Source organism: Lepidochelys kempii, chromosome 7 (assembly GCF_965140285.1).
Source record: "Lepidochelys kempii isolate rLepKem1 chromosome 7, rLepKem1.hap1, whole genome shotgun sequence".
Taxonomy (NCBI): domain Eukaryota; kingdom Metazoa; phylum Chordata; order Testudines; family Cheloniidae; genus Lepidochelys; species Lepidochelys kempii.
Window position 1 is genome coordinate 37,042,772 of NC_136386.1, and position 16,857 is coordinate 37,059,628.

The following is a 16,857-nucleotide window of genomic DNA, read 5'->3' on the forward strand; positions in this document are numbered from 1 at the left end:
ATTTCTTACCATCCTGTGTTGACGTAGAGAGAAATCCTAACATGTTATAAGCATTTGGCTGCAAAATGTTTGTTTTGTCAGAAAGGCTGAAAGTCGACATTAGCCTACAAATAAGAAGGAATGTTCCTGTTTTTCTGTAGCAGACCTTTCTGTCAGACTTCTCCACTGCGGACCCAAAAACTACAGAATGGGAACTGGTTATGTACTTCTACAGGGAAAGTTGCATATTTTACACAGACTTTCATTTGTACATAGTACTCAGGGCTAAGTACTGATCCTTCTATGGGTATGTCCACTCTGCAGCTAGAACTGTGCCTCACAGCCCGGCTAGACAGGTTTACGTTAGCTCGACCCAGGGTCGAAGGGTTCTGAGCACAGGTAGCTAGGCCCAAACCCCCACCAGTCCTGCAACATCCACTCTGTCATTTTTAGCACAATTCTGTCTAGCCAGGCTGGGGAGGATGCTCTCCCCTGCAGTGTAGGCAAACCCGGTGATGTTACAGCAGCATGTAACCAGGATGCTTACATGAGACTGCTTCCCTCCTGGCCTCACACAACTGTCCCTTTATCAAAAACAGAGTCAGTGTAAATAACACTAAAGTGTCCAACTTATTCTCACATTAACAGCACGAGTACTCACAAAGCAGGGTATTGGGAAACAGGAATGGAACTTTACACACATACCAAGGAAAACCTTTTTTGTATTAAAATACACACAGGAAATACACATTCAAAAGAACTCATCACAAACGAAGGATGCTTATTAGTCCTCAAATAAATAATGTGTTCTTAATAACATGACCTCAGACTCTCAGAGCTGCCAGGAAAGCTTCTCTGGATGACATCCAAGATGGTTGGGAACACTCTTGGGCCTGGTCTATATTACAAGGTTAGGTCGACATAAGCTGCCTTGCATCGACCTAGCTGTGGAAGTGTCTTCACTTAAATTTGGCTCCTGCCAACCAAGTGCCTCTCTACACTGATTTAATAACACCACCTCCCCGAGTGGTGCAGAGTCACGGTCGATGTAATTAGGTCGACACAGTGTCAATGTACGCACGGCACTGCTTCCATTGACTGTTCCTGGCTTTCAGGAGCCATCTCACAATGCCCCTCACTGACAGTACAATCAGTACAAATGCTCCTGGTGAGGACACGCACCGCTGACATAAGGAGCCAAGAGTGCGCACACACACACACAAGTGATCTTATAACTGCAGCAGCTGTATGCCGACATAACTTAGGTCGACATAATTTTGTAGTGTAGACATGGCATTAGGCTCGGCCTGCTTTCTTCTCAGGCAATATATGGAGAGGGGCTGCTTCCCACCATGGCAACAAGAGCCAGAAGTTCTACATCCCTTCCCTAACCACTTGCATGGGGCTCAGTGCTTCACTGTCTGTGCCTTTCAGCTATTCTCAGGTGGTAATGAGTATCATTTAAACTGCCAGCTAAAAACAGTTGGTTTGCACAAAGCACCTACATCTCTTCCTCCACTGAGGGCAAGAGGAGGTAGTGCAATTTTACATAGTTTGTGCATGGTAGGTTTCCCTGTCCTAACACACCTGAAGCCTGGATTAGAGGCTGAGGCAAGAACAAGCGACAACATGAAAGGGCGGAGTACGGAGGAGAGAAAAAGGCAAGAAAGAGAAGGAACCAGCCCAAGCCAGAATAAGAACGCTATTAAATAGTTAACCCACCTCCCTCTTTGCTTTCTTGTATGCTGTCTTCATCTGTAACCACTATGCTCCCCCCCCGCCCCCCCGATGAGCAGTCAATTCTGCAATACAGCTTCTGCAGTAGATAATACACTGCTGATCTTGTCCATGGATGGTTTTATTAAATGTTTCCAACTCTAAAAGACATTAGTTCTGGAGGGGGTAGGGGGAATTAAGGTGATGCACTATAGTGACTATTAGTATTGCTTCAAGTACGATATACTTCTACATCCCACACAATTCACCTGGATGTGGTCTTTGTAATGCATTTTATCTTCCATTTCCTTTTTCCACTGAATGTATTTTTCATTGCGGTTATCCAGTAAAGACTGCATTGCTCCTGGTTTTATGGTAACTTCTCTGGATTTTTGCAAAGCAGATGGGAAGAATGAAGGCAGGAGAGGTCTTGGAATAAACAAATCCTCCTTAGTTAGGGGAATCCCAAACTCATGACTCAAGACTGTGATCATTTCTGCAGAGGGCAACAGACCTCTGTGAATGACATCCCTTAACTTCTTACTGTGGCAGAGATAATCAAGCCTACAACACAAGCAGACAGAATACTTCTATAGATTATCACAAAATGTACCAAGTTTTATTCTGATCACATAATGAGCATTAAACTATTACTCATGAAAAAACCACACAGTTCTATCATAACATCTTCTTGCTAAATGAATGGAGCTCTTCAGTTCACTTATACTGGCACCAAGCATGACCCAACTGGAAAGAGGTGGCATGCCTAGGATTTATCAAAAAGTACTGAAGATATGCTACAAGAGGACAGACTGAACAGTGACTTAAATGGTTACATGTTGACTATAATTTAGCTAGAAAATGGGTGTAAGTAGTAAAGCAGTATAAATTGGACTGGTTGGACATTCATTGTATGATAAAGCAGACTCCCTTTACAGGATTGGTATATGACCTACATTCATTTGTACACCCACTGAAAGCTAACTTGGTGCCAAGTATACTCTTTTACCTTTAACATCCATTTCCTGACTACCTTACAACACACGCATAATACCATGATTCACGCCACTGCTAAATTTGTCCCAGAGAGTTTCATGGAAATTGCAAATTATCCCCCAAAATGTGTAAGCTACAAAATTAATGAGCACTACACCCAAGCATTCTCACTCTCTATATATACCCATATACCTATATACGCACACAGAAAGACACATCAGACAGGGCCAGATCCTCAGTCCCTCTTGTGGGGCACAGTGGGCCTTAAAAGTTACTTTAAGGCAGGAGCTGAGGATTGGCCTAGCAAGCCAGCCGCTCCACATGGACCCCCACCCGAGAAAAAGGATGTTCCAGGGCTGGGGAGGGACAAGGAAGTGGAGAGCAGGATGGGAGAACATTATGCCCTCTGGCAGCCTTGGCTGGAGGAACAGCCCCTTTGGAATCATTTTCTGCTGTTAGGCCTTGTCTACACAAAGTTGCACTGGTTTAACTAAAATGGGTTTCAAACCTGATTGAATTAAACCCCTATGTGGGGTTCACTTTATCCTAAAATGATTACTTATCAGCTTAAGCTAAATTGACATAGGACAGGTTCAAATCAATTTTGAATGCGTGCTCATAGGGCTTTCCACCAGTTTAACTAAATCGGTTTACAAAAAACATACTGGAGAGCAGAGGAAGCAATATACATCACACACATTTTGCATAATATAGTGACTGTTTTCCAAATGGACCATAGCTGTTCCTTTCTGTGCAAGTCAGACAGCGAATTCCTTGTTGTATGCAATAAGAATTATTAAACTAAAGAAGTAATAAGTTTATTGTCAAAACTAGTAACAGAGTTTTGCTCATCCTTTTGTCCATATGCTTGGTTTTGGAGCAAAGTAAAAAGTTATTTTCACACTCTAAAAATTTAGAATTGTAATATCTCTGCGGTGAGTTTATTTTCCTTAACATTATTTCTGAACAAAATACATAAAAGCTAGTTCATAACATGTAATCACACAAATTACAACTGCTTTAATGACTCAAATGTTTTGCCAGAGTTTCTTTTTTATACTGATGTTTTAAAACATGTTGTTCAACAGAGTTAACAAGTATGTCCAGCTGATGTACTGAGAAGCAAAAGTTTCAATAATGGACATATGACACTGAACTATAGGATGACTTGAACACAATACAGCGGAATTCTTTTGCTGCTGAAGTTGTCATTCTGCTGCCAAATGTAACTTCAATCCTTCAGTCAACATACAAGCACCTGTAAAGGTTTGAAAGGACTGAGAAATTTGGGGACAAGAAAAGAGATGCAGTACTCCCAAACAAATAAAAGTCAGACACACTATACATTTGTTACCATTCATTACGTAAACCATTAATGACCAATTAATACATTAATTTATGTGCCATATCTACTGTTATTTTGAGATTTTCAATTTTATAAGCTCTTCAAATCAGTTCATGAAATAGAGGTTCTAGTGTACATGGAAGCTACACCTGACTCCAGACTTTATTTGCATCCTTCTGAGATGCTCTCTCTGAGTTTACGACAGTGAGTGCTACAGACCACATTGACTTTCCTGTCGCTCCACTTCTCACTAGCACATAAATGATAGCTGTATTTAAAACCACTCTGACCACCATGTTTCATACTGACAGCCTTTCAGTCATTGATTTCCACTGAAGGAACCTCAGCTACAGTTATCAAAAGCACTGCAGAGCTGCTGCTCCATAAATCTGGGATAATTTTTCCCACAGAAGATAGACCATAATAAAGTTGCTTCGAGAAACAAATTATTACGTACCTATTATCAGCAGAATTTTTCATCATATATAGAATATGCAGAGTTGTGTTATTCCCTGGCTCAAATTTTGGCAGTTTCCCAGGAGTTTGTCCTTTTGCAGTTTGCTGGCAAGCTTTGTTTGAGGAGACAAGATCTTTTTAAGGACACTGAGGTGACACTTAGCTTTCAATGGAAGTTCTCACTAAATTCCTTTCCTCACTTATTGGTTTCCCACAGAAAACATGTACAAATGTAACAAATTATGGCTACATATATAAAGACAGTCTTCATAGAGAAAGGACTCAGGACCTTCAAAAGCAAAACTACAGACCCTCTACCCCGTGAGCTAAACTCCATTCACTGTCAGTAAATAACAGGCTTTTAAAAACTTACTTAGGCCAGCAAGTAGAGCAGCGGTTCCCAAACTATGGGTCATGATCCCAAATGGGGTCGCACCATTCGCAGATAGGACCTGCAAGGTGATGGGGTCTGCCCCCAAACTTGCCCAAAACTCCTCCACAAGTGATGTGCCAGAAAGCCACCATTTTGATCTAGGGGTGTGCACAAGGTTACGCTGTGCAGAGGCCACCATTTTATAAAAATGTCAGCCTCCTGGCCTGCCATTTGTGGAGCAGGTCAGGACATGTTGGCTGTGCAGATGTTATTTTATCATTTGCATCATCCAGCTGCACAAGCACCTAGTTGAGACTTGAATCCAGAAGATCTTTATCTGTGGATAGCAACCTCTCTGCTTGAGCTGGTAGCCTGTGCTAGCCTTTTCTGAGATGAGAATCTGCAGTGACTTGTAAGCTCCTTAAGGCAGAGCCCATGTCTTCTTTCATGCCACTCTGAATACCCTGCTGGCACGCCTTAAAGAATCATTGTAAGTCATTGTTTCTGCGGTGCCCTACTATCACCACACAGGGTCTTCTTAAGTCCAGGCCTTGGTTGCTTACAAGTGAATTCCTCTTTCTGATGTGTGGCACAATGGACTCATTTTTACGCAGAGTATCTGCTTCAACCTCCAGCAGAGAGTCTAGTGATGGAGTTCTAAACAGAAAACAAGAGTGCAAGAAACATACCTGCAAATCTGATGAGGCTGTCTTGGAGTATGGCTTCACCAGTGTTTTCGTCAAGAACAAAGAAAAGCCAAAATGCCTGCTATGTCACACATGTTATCTAGTGAAAGCAGGATGCCTCATAACCCTTCACAAGGAACACACAGGGAAACCAAGGTCATTTTTCCAATGCCAGAAAGAAAAACTTTTGCATCAACAAGTGCAATTCAAGAGACCCATATCCGCCTCTGACCACAGTCAAAAGGCATCATTTCAGGTGAGTGACTGCATTGTGTAAGCCAAGTAGCCTCACACAATTGGAGAGACTTTAATTTTGCCAGCTGCAATCGATATGGTGAAGATAATGTATGGGAAACCTAAGGCAAACAAACAAAGCCATATCACTGTCCAACAATACAGTGAAGCAAAGGATTAAGGCAATAACGGCACACCGGAAAACACACTGGTGGAGCATCTGCCAAACCCTTATGCTTTTGCTCTTCAGGTTGATGTGAGCACTGAGGATTGTGATGCACATCTCTTGGCTTTGTGAAATACACAAATGCAATTCTCCGAGACATTCTGTTCTGTTTCCCTCCTCTCAGACATGAGATAACACAAAGAATGTTGGATGTGCTACACAGCTACATGCAATACAAAAATAACCTGTGTGATGGCATGGTAGGCTTTTGTACAGATGGAGCTCCCTCCATCTATGGCAGGCCACAAAGCAGGTGTACGTGCCTTGGTAAAGAAAGCTGCTCCGTCTGCTGTGTAAGCTCACTGCATGACTCATGGAGAACAGTTGGCTTTTAAAGCTCTGAGTCCAGAGCTAGGTGAAGTTTTGCAGCCGGTCTTGTCTATTGTGAACTACATCAGGTCTTAGTCTCTACACGTGGGTCTGTTTGCAAAACTGCGTGAAGACACAGTGTCCAATCATTACGTGTTGTTCCACCCTGAAGCTCATTGGCTCTTCAAAGGAAAAACACCAGGATGATTTTTTGAAGATGGACTGCACAAACAGTGAATTCATTGATTTTCTAGGTGACCAAAGGAAGATGCGCTTTCTTGCCTATGTCACTGACATATTTGGGAAACTGAACGAACTGAATACAGGTCTGCAAGGAAAGAACACCCACATGCTTCAGCTGAGTGACTGAATCACAGCATTCATGAAGAAAATGTTTTCTGGAAAAATAATCTATTGAAGACAAACTATGAATTCTTCCTGCAGCTTTGCAAGTTCCTGGTTGACAAAGTTATTCAGCCGCCCACACAGGTGATGGCTGAGCATCTCAGCCAGATGGGGGGAACAGTTTGCTTCCTTTTTCCCTGACTGGGACATGACAAAGTGGGTGTGAAACTCCTTTCGATGCAATCCTGATGCCATAGATTTGCCAGCAGCTGAAATCGAACAGCTCATTGAAATTTCCCGGGATTGCTTCTTGTGAGGAACATATGCCCAGCTTATGCTCCCAGAGCTCTAGTTCACTGTCAAGAATGAATATCCTGCACTCTCAACACACACCTTGAAACGGATAGTACCATTTGCGAGCACGTATTTCTGTGAAGCTGGATTCATCCCACATGCGTCAATCAAGTCTCAGTATTGATCTACCACTGATGTCACATTGGAGATTAAATGTGCAATATCTCAAAGCCGCCAGACTTTGAGAAGCTGTGTCGCAAAATACAAGCCCATATGTCACATTAGAGAGCATTAAATGACATACTTAATATGTAAATTCCTTAGATCCCATGGTCGCTATGTTGCTTTGTTTTTGTCTAGGGTCACAGGAAACAGTAAGTCTCAAAATGGGGTCTTGCAGGCAAAAAGTTTGGGAATCCTTGCAGTAGAAAGAAACAATCACATGAACTAAATAAGTCTGATGCATCAAAGCCTGCGTGTGCTATTGGCAGACATACACTGAAGTATTCAAGACTGCAGCAGCCACCTTGGAAATGATACCCAATCAAGCACAATCATGTGACATTTTGTATCTGAGTCACTCCTTTGTTGCAAGGTTACAAGAAGTGCAAAAAGAAACTTGGAAGTCACTAATAATGTTCTCCTCCTCCTCTAGCTGGAAATAACAGCTTTGCCATTTAATTTGAATGCTTATTTGGTGAGGCTTCACCATAAGCACTGTAGATGAGCAATGTGGGAGTTTTATCATTTGAAACTGAGTCCTCTGAAAGAAGTAACAAAGGCTGGGTGTCTCAGGAGTGAAAATCACCAGTCATTTCAGTGACAGCTATGTGGATTTTAGTTCAGAAAATAATCTGAATGAGCCAGTCTATTGACAGCAGGGACTAAAGTACCCACTCTCTCTCTCTTCAGCCTTCTAAGCACCTGAATTGCTTATTTCAAAGATGGATAAAACCCATTTCCTATTTTTCAAAAGCAAGGAGTTTTTTTGTGCTGATTTTACATAACAGATGGCTTTCTCTCCATTTTTCACAAGAAGTAACATTTTATATTTGTAGCTACACCCTCACTCTCATTCTGTGTGTCCAGACTGTTGTTATGCTTTCTAACAAACTACACACACAGGAAACATTTGGGATACTAGGAGAACGGGGCTGAATATAGCCATATGCTGCTGAACTGAGCCTGAAAGCTCCTCTCTCCTGACTGTGTTTAGAGCCTTCCCAGGCTTGTTGAGGGCATGACTGGGCCTGTCGTCCTCAGCCTTGCTCCATTCCTTCACCCTATAGACCTGTAGGAAAGCTAAGCAGGGAACGAACTCCCAGCCAGTGTTCAGGTGGGACATTGCACCTGTCACAAGACAACTTTATTTCCTTTTTCCCTATTCCTTCTCTCCTGCCCCATAAGGAATAACTTCATGCTCAGAGAGGTGTGATTTCAAAAATTATTTGAGGGGCAGGAGCAGGTGGAGAGTGATGAAATTGGCACTCTAATCCCCAGAGATGAAGCATGCCCCATTTGCATCGTGCCCATCTGCCATACTCCCATGCCTGACTTCAAACCTAAAACTCACTCTCAGGCCCACTGACCTGCTTTCTTTGTGAAAGCAAAAAACAAAGGCATTAATTATTGTATCAAATATTCATGCTACTTTGGTGATGCTTCAATTATCAGTTTCCTGACTACAAATCTAGGAATGGTCTTACCTGGACAAGGCTTGGAAACATGCCCGAGGAACCATATCCCTGACATAAAGGAGAGGTTGCCTTGTTATAGCAGAGAGGGGTTTACAGAGGTGGATATGATAAAGGATTGCTTCCAGGTCTGTATACAGGCGCTGATGGAAAGACAGCTGTGAGTTATATAATATATCCAACCTTCCATTTTCACTTTTGTGAGTCCTACAACAGAGCACCACAAAAGTAATGTTACAAAACCAGTCTTTATCCCATGAATCCCACAGTGCTGCAGCATAATCCCTTATGAAACTGTCTTGTCTTTGTTATTCTAGATGGAACCTGTTGCCACTCTGACACTTTATGCCAAGGATTTTAAAAGAACAATAACAAACTTGCAAAAAAAAATCCCACCTGCTATGAATTATTATTAAAAAACCCCTCATATGTAACCACACAATGTAATATTCTGCAAGGAAGTTTACCAGAGTACCAAATTTACCCTTATTATAGTTACAAAAACAGTACAATATCAATTACTGGGGTAAAAACAGAATTAGCGATTTACATGATCACAACAAGAAAGGACTTTTTTACTAAAATAAATCAGTTCAACAATTTGAAGGGAACAAGCATGCAAAGAAAAATAAGTAAATTAGGAAAGCAATTAACAATGTTTCTGTATTCCTTCAATGCCAAAACAGAAAAGAAATTAACTCTTTTTTTAATCTGGAAATCTGACGGAGACCCACATTCACTACAAATCATGTAGGAGTTATATAAGTGAAAGGGGAGCCTTTTAGAAAGGGTTATAAATTGTATATGGTGTGTGTCTGTCTCTCTTTCTCTAAAAAGTCAATGTCCCCATTCATTTTGGTGAAATTTGTGTGGGTTTTAGCCCAGAAAGTAATCTGAACTTTCTAATCTGTTTAGAGTAAGTCACAAAGTACCCAAATTCATTAAGTACAGTTGTGTGTATCTTGTCTCATGGAACCTGTAGAAAATTGTAGCACATTTAAAAAAAATGTTGAGGTAAGAGCTGCAAGATCATTGAAATTATCTATACATTTCCAGGTGTACCATATATTTGCACAAACAGATTTTGGATAAAATTTTCAGAAGGGCCTAAGTGACTTAGGAGTCTAAGTCCCATTTTCAAAGGTGATTAGGCCCTTAGGCCCTTTTACAAATTTTACCCCTAGTCTCACTACAGGTACAGAATTTAACAGCTCATTGTAAGTAGTAACTAAAACAATTGCCTTTTTCATCTATATTTGGAGTTCATGACAACATTTCACCTGCCTGCGTTACACATCTATCGTACTGTCCAAACAATTGCCAAGAAGGCATAGCCGCTCTCAAGGGTTCTTGAATTTAAAACAAATTTTTTTTAAATTCGTTATACTCCTTCACTTATACTAATCTTAAGAAAGCTTGATATTAAAACATTTCATTACTAAATCTTGTGTCTTCCATTATGTAGGTACATTGGTTTGTTATTGTAGAATTAGCCAAGAAGAGATAAAGAAATTCTAATTAACAATTCATTAAATGTGTTTCTACAAAACATGTTATCAATGAAAAAGATACCTGCCATTGTAACAGTGTGATGACATGTTCTGATACACAGGAAATGTAGCTCAGCATCTGAATTAGAGATGGGCTCAAATAAACTGCAGATCCAAACACCCTCAAACTTTAGGGAAGGTTGGGTCTGCGTCAGAACTTTGAGCTCAGGCCATGTCTAACCTGAATGCAGAAGATGGGCAGGAAAATGGAAAGTTCAAGGAAACTTCTATTATTTAGAATTTTACAGACGAAAGTAGTGTGGTTTATCCAAGATACATAGTAGCTTAAAGTGCCGTGTTGTAAATTTATAGTATTCTTCTAAACATAGCCCTCCTCTATGCACTGAGGGATTATCACATAGCTGATAAAAATGTAAGGGTCAGTCTTCAGATTTTGCCCCAGGCATTGGGTTAAATTCGTATCTTGTATAATTCCAGAGACAACACCAGGGATGAAATCAAACAACTGTCTTTATAAAAGAAAAAAGAAATCAGTACAATTTTGTTTAAACCGTTTTAAATCTAGAGGGAAATAATTACTGAAAACATTAAACTATCTTACTTATCAAATTGCTGTTCCCACAGTCTCCTGATTGCTTTGTCCTTTAATCCTTCCAAGACTAAAAGGTGAATTGTTCCATCCAGGATATGAAAACCAGTAATGATATCCAGCTCAGAAATTTCCTTGATTGTGGTTTTCAGTTTGAAAGTAGCAAGAGCCATCTGAATTACTTGTAGGGGATAAGAATCAAGTTGGAGTGCTTCAGCATTAATTTCTGTAATCTCTTGCAGCAAATCATGTAAGCAAGGTGCATTATTGTAGTCAAAAATATAGATAATGCAACCATATGGGCAATCTGCAACTTCAGTGTCAGCCGTTTCTGCCTGCAAACCTAGCGGCACAGCTATTTCAACTCTTACTTTCAGGACTGAGTCGGATTCTAGATAATGTCCCATAGGCAATGGAGAAGTCTGAGGGCCAGCCACTGATCCCAATACTCCCATAATTTTTTCAGTCTTACTGTCCTTCTGGTAGCCAGGATCTGGAACTGAGCAGCTGTGAATGGGCACACTGATATTCAAGTACTTTTCACCTAGCAGTAGGTCAGTTAGACTGACTTTAGCTACCCCATAGGGATGCCATAAATTGTCCTTTTCTGTAAATGGATTATAGACCGTGTTTTTGCGAGAGACAAGACCAACATTACTCAGCTTTCCATCATCTTGCTCATCACCAAACAAAGAGGGTTTTTTAATATCCTCTGCCATTTTTCTGTCCCGGTCATGAACCTCAATCTCCAAAGGTGGCCCTCTAAAATACTCATGCAATTCCCCAGGATTGATTGTCCCTGTTAGAATCACATTGACATCCTTAAAATAGATGTGAGTTCCATGGGTTTGCCCTTCCGTTTGATGAGGAGGGAGGTTGTGAAATTGGTATCTGCAGTATGTGGGAACACAGGTTGCCTATAGAAAAAACAAGGAAGAAAGTGAAATACCTGTAGGGCTAACTTTTCCCTTCCCCTCACCTTCCATCATACACTTTTCTAATGAATAATGCTGAAAAAGCTCCTTTTGCAAACAGTCAGCATACCACTCCTTCAGTCATCTTATAGGGAGCTACTGGGGGGGGGGACTTTTACACAACACCATAGCTACCAAAAGCCAAATTCTTATGTAGCAGAAATACTGAGGGAACAGTTTGCTTCTGAAGTGCAAGGTCTCTTGGGAGGCAAACTGATACCATGGACCAAGGTCCACCAACGGGAAGTAGCTGCATCTCCACTTCCGGAGAGAACCGTGAGGGGTCAGTGCAACAGCAAATGGGCAAAAATGGCATGGAAGGGGCAGGAGTAATGTGTGATGATTCCCTGGCTCCATTCAGACATGTTGTTTCCCCATCTGTAAAATGGGATCATGTGCTTTGGGCTCTAAAGCATCATTTCAGAGCTAGGTACTATTATCAGTATAGTGCTCCTGTTGAAACCTGGCACAGGGCAAAGTCTGAAGTACCCTCTATCCTCAACAGTAGTGACTCTCCCCCAGCCAGTGCAATGGCTTACTGGTGCAGAATATACTAGAGTGTGCATTTTATAGTCCAAGCACAAACTTTGCTGAAGTCCTCCAAGGCAGTTAGCAGCATTTTGTGTGAGATTCCTCGACTTTAGAACTTACTCCCCTCTTGGTCCACTGGAGCCTTATTAACCTTCATGTACACTGAAAAGCCCATCTTTATTCTCAGGCCACTAAAGAATGGACAGGCTGGGGACTGGAGTGGTTTATATTTATGTGTGGTCCTTTAGTATGTTTTACCTATGGGATAGGCACCCAAAGCAGTGGATGGGTGCCTATAGCTACATTAAAAGTTAGACAAAATAACATTAATCCACAAAGACAGTACAAGCAAGGACTCTGTAGGCTTCCCCTCACCACTCTTTCAATGTATCTTGTTGTTGGCTTGAAGAATCAGGGTAATTTATTCTTGATGACACTTTATTCCTTGGCATCTCTGCCGAGGCTCCTCCACACAGGTGTGAATTAGCACCATGGTGGTTTGTGTGGAATGGACACTTTGCTGAAGATTGGACTGATACCACCACACCTAGAACTTGGGCCTGTCACCATATACACCACCACATTCGGGGAGGAGGAGGAGGAAGGGCACAAACTGCTCTGCTACCTTGACCCCCATTAGAAACCTTCGGGCAACACCTAGTTTGTTCACTTTCCGTATTTACTGGGTTGCACAGTTACTACTAGTGTTTTTTCCCTGTTACTTTCCAAAAATGTAGAGCCAGCTGGTCTGAACTCATGCATGGACTGCATTATGAAATTCCCCTGTGGAATCTGATGTGTCATTACAAAGTTCTGTAAGAGTAGTTACACACTGGAATAGGCTTCCAAGGAAGGCTGCAATATCCCCATAACGAGGTTTTTAAGATCAGGTTGGACAAACACATACCAGAGATGGTCTAGGTTTGCTTGGTCCTGCCGCAGTGCAGGGGGCTGGACTTGAGGATCTCTCAAGATCCCTCCCAGTCCTACACTTAGGATGTAAGGTTATTAAACTCTTTGATCAACATTTTCAAAAGTGACTACTGATTTTGTAACTGTTTTTCAGAAGTGCTGAGCTCCCATAATTCCAAGAGAAGACAATGGGAGTTCTGGGTGCTCAGCATTTCTGAAACATCAGACTCCAGGTTTTTCAAGATATGCACCCAACAAAGGAAGCACCCAATATTAGAGACCACTTTTAAAAGTGTGGCTGTTTGTATACAAGGTTAACTGAGCAGTAAAATTTTACTCCTATCTTTAATTCCATATCAACTAATATATTCTATTCAGCTAAAGGGCTTTCTCTTTTGAAAAGTAATCATTCATAAAGCCTAAAAAATCCAAACATTTGAAAAGAAAAGTGTTTTGTCCCATAACTTATTTTATAAAATCTATACAAAGCTTTACTTGTCTTCAGAGAGTTAAAGGACCAGAACTCTTGGGCTATATCCTCACCAATGGTGAACTGGACTCATTATGTACAAAGTTTGGGATTTTATTTAGTTCTGCTAAGAAGTGAAACATGCACAATTTCTCTAGTTAAATAAATTTTCAATACAAACTACAGTATTTCAAACTACTTGATATTGTGACTCAAACAGTTCCCTTGTTTGTCCAAAGAATCAGAAGGGAAAAAATTGCTTAGCAATGAAAGCATGATTACTAAGTATAAAGCTACAGTCCATAAGTTTTGGCCCATTCAACAGGATTATTATTTTTTTGCCAGTACATAATGTAATGGAAGGAGACAATTTGGTCACATATTCCTTCCAGAAAGTCTATGTCTTATACATGTTCTGCAAATGTTGCGAGGCAAAATCTGGCAAATAGGGAACATTCCTGTTCAAAAGTGTATTCCATATTTTAAAGGAAGTCACCTCAGGTTAAACTGAGAAGTGGAATCCTACAGAAAGAGCAGCGTTCTCCATTACCTGCAGCACTTCAATTGGGACAGGAGTCATCGGGAGGCATGTAGCAGAATGAATCCTAATAATCAGTGGATTTAATTCACTTATCTGTCTCTCAGACATGAGAGGTTCTTCTATAGTGAAAGTCACATAAGCATCTAAAATCTTAGGGGATTTCTCTTGCAGTCGACTGATCACTAACCTTTCCCCTGTGAAAAAATATTAAATTAAATATTAAACGTTTTGAAAGCAGCTGCATCAAAGAAAGACTGCTTAATACCACCGCTTCAGTTAGTAACATATGCTGGCACTGGAGCAATGCTGAAAATGAAAGACAGTGGTATTTTCAATTGCTCTAAATATTATCGTTATTTATTATTTGTACAGTAGAACCTCAGAGTTACGAACACCAGCGTTAGGAACTGACCCATCAATCACACGCTTCATTTGGAACCGGAAATACACAATCAGGCAGAAGCAAAGACAAAAAAAAAAGGAAAACACAGTACAGTTCAGTATTAAATGTAAACTACTAAAAAGAGAAAGGGAAAGTTTTAAAAAAAATATTGACAAGGTAAGGAAACTGTTTCTGTCCTCATTTCATTTAAATTAAGATGGTTACAAGCAGGATTTTTCTTCTGCATAGTAAAGTTTCAAAGTTGTATCAAGTCAATGTTCAGTTGTAAACTTTTGAAAGAACCACCATAATGTTTTGTTCAGAGTTACGAACGTTTCAGAGTTACGAACAACCTCTCACTCCCAAGGTGTTTGTAATTCTGAGGTTCTACAGTATTACAACAGAAACTAAAGGCCCCAATGAGGTCAGGGCTTCACTATACTAGTACTGTACAAACTGCTTTTGTAGAGACTTACAAATAAGCTATGCACTGTAAATATATATGAAGCTATTAGTATACTTGTTAAAAGGAGTTTTTTCACCAAAAGTTTAGACATTTGGTTACAAACAGATAAATGTCTTTAAAAAGAAAGATCAGCTATTTTATGTGCTTTCTTTATGATTCACCATGTTATACTTAAAAGAAATCTGTGATGTGTATATTGAACTACTTTCACTATTTCAGAATCAACTTCCTTTGGCACCAGAAGTAGGAGATATTTCAGTTAGGATTCAGCAAGTTTGCTATCTAACACCAAGGGCCGACCTTCCATACAGGAACAGCTAAGTTGCAAGCACATGAGCCCACAAGTGTAGGGTTGGTTTTTCTGAAGCGTATGACAAGTTGCAAATACTTACGGCAAAGCTGAGTTAATAAATAAGGAATTTTACACAAGACTGGCCATAGGGCTTTTTCCCCAACTTTTCAGGCAAAATTTTCAACGGGCTTTCTGAAAATGCACCCAAAATTTTTGCAAATGTATTCATTGGCACTGCCAAATCATCCATTTGATACTTGTATATATGTATTTTTGCTAAAACAAATAGCTTAAAATTTTTGTAGGCCCATTTAAAATGTGCAATCCCTTCACAATACGCTATCATAGACATTCAAAATACTGACCATTTTCACACAATCATTCCTTCAAACCCCCACCTATAACTGCAATTATCTTTTTAATATCTTGTATTAATTACTTTGCCCGAATTTAGTCCGAAGAGACTGAATTTGTCATTACCGGTAGCCTAGGCATGACTGGTTGGGAGATCAAACCCTTCACAATGCAAACAAAATACAGATTTATTGCCGGTTTTGCCCATTTAAAAATATGTTTCACATAAGGGGATCACAGTAAACTATTTACAGTGACAGGATCTTCAGCTATTTCTGTTGTTCTAAAATGCTGAGGAGACCCATGGATTTGAAGGCTGCAGAATCACAGATAGGCAGCAGGATAGCAATCACAGTCACTTCTATTACAAAGTAGTTATTTACAGCAGAGTCATGTGCTGCAAAAACTGGTGCAACTACAAAGCAGTTTGGCTCTGGTTTGGGTCCTGTGGAAAGTAGCTGCTAAGAGAATCTACCTGCCTATCTTAGGTACTTACATGACCCCATTACCATAATAGCTGAGCGTTAACATACTCCATCCTCGCACATGCTATGAGGTCAGGCAGTACTATTATTCTCATTTTACAGATGGGGAACTACAGCACAGAGAGGCTAAGTGTCTTGCCAAAGCTCACACAGGCAGTCTGTGGTGCTCCAAGATCTCCCAAATCTAAAGCTAGTGCCCTAACCACTGGACTATCCCAGATTTAAAAATGGAAAACCAGGACACCTGGTGGGCACAGAGTTGAGGGCACTGAAAGTTGTACATTCCTTTTCCCCTTCCAGTCAGATACCACCTTGCCTTTCAGAATAAGAACTGGGACATGAGGCAGAGACGGGCAGGTCAAGAAAGAGAGAGAAAAACCCACACAGAGTATTTACCCCTCCATATTTACCCCTTCACTGTTTTCTCCCAGCATCACAGTTTCTATCCTATTTATCATGGACCAGGATCCTTTCTATTTTTAAATCTCCCCAAATTGCCTGTCTGATCTATTGCTTCTCTCTCCCTTGTGTCTCTATAACCTCATATCTCCTGTTCTTCTGAATTTTCTATTCTCTTGCCTTTTCTCTCATTTCTTGTCCTTTGTTACTCACTCTTTTTCTCCAAACTAATGCTGCATGTGTGCCCCTCCTCCCTCTCTTTTCACCTCTCCCTCTCTCTCGTTCACCCTTTTCTCTCC

At 40.6% G+C, this 16,857-nt stretch overlaps 1 protein-coding gene across 6 annotated transcripts in view; it reads right to left on the minus strand.

The window, feature by feature from the left end:
* Window positions 1–16,857, minus strand: part of CFAP92 (cilia and flagella associated protein 92 (putative)) — a 94,151-nt gene that overhangs the window by 26,858 nt on the left and 50,436 nt on the right. For 5 of the 6 annotated variants that reach the window (XM_073352217.2, XM_073352215.2, XM_073352214.2 and 2 more), the window contains 4 exons: window positions 14,190–14,374; window positions 10,766–11,670; window positions 8,666–8,860; window positions 1,965–2,259 (listed from right to left, as the gene is read on the minus strand). In XM_073352217.2, the coding sequence (XP_073208318.2) occupies window positions 1,965–2,259; window positions 8,666–8,860; window positions 10,766–11,670; window positions 14,190–14,374 (1,580 nt within the window). The remainder of the gene's footprint in view (window positions 1–1,964; window positions 2,260–8,665; window positions 8,861–10,765; window positions 11,671–14,189; window positions 14,375–16,857) is intronic. The other variant, XM_073352219.2, reaches the window with a different exon arrangement.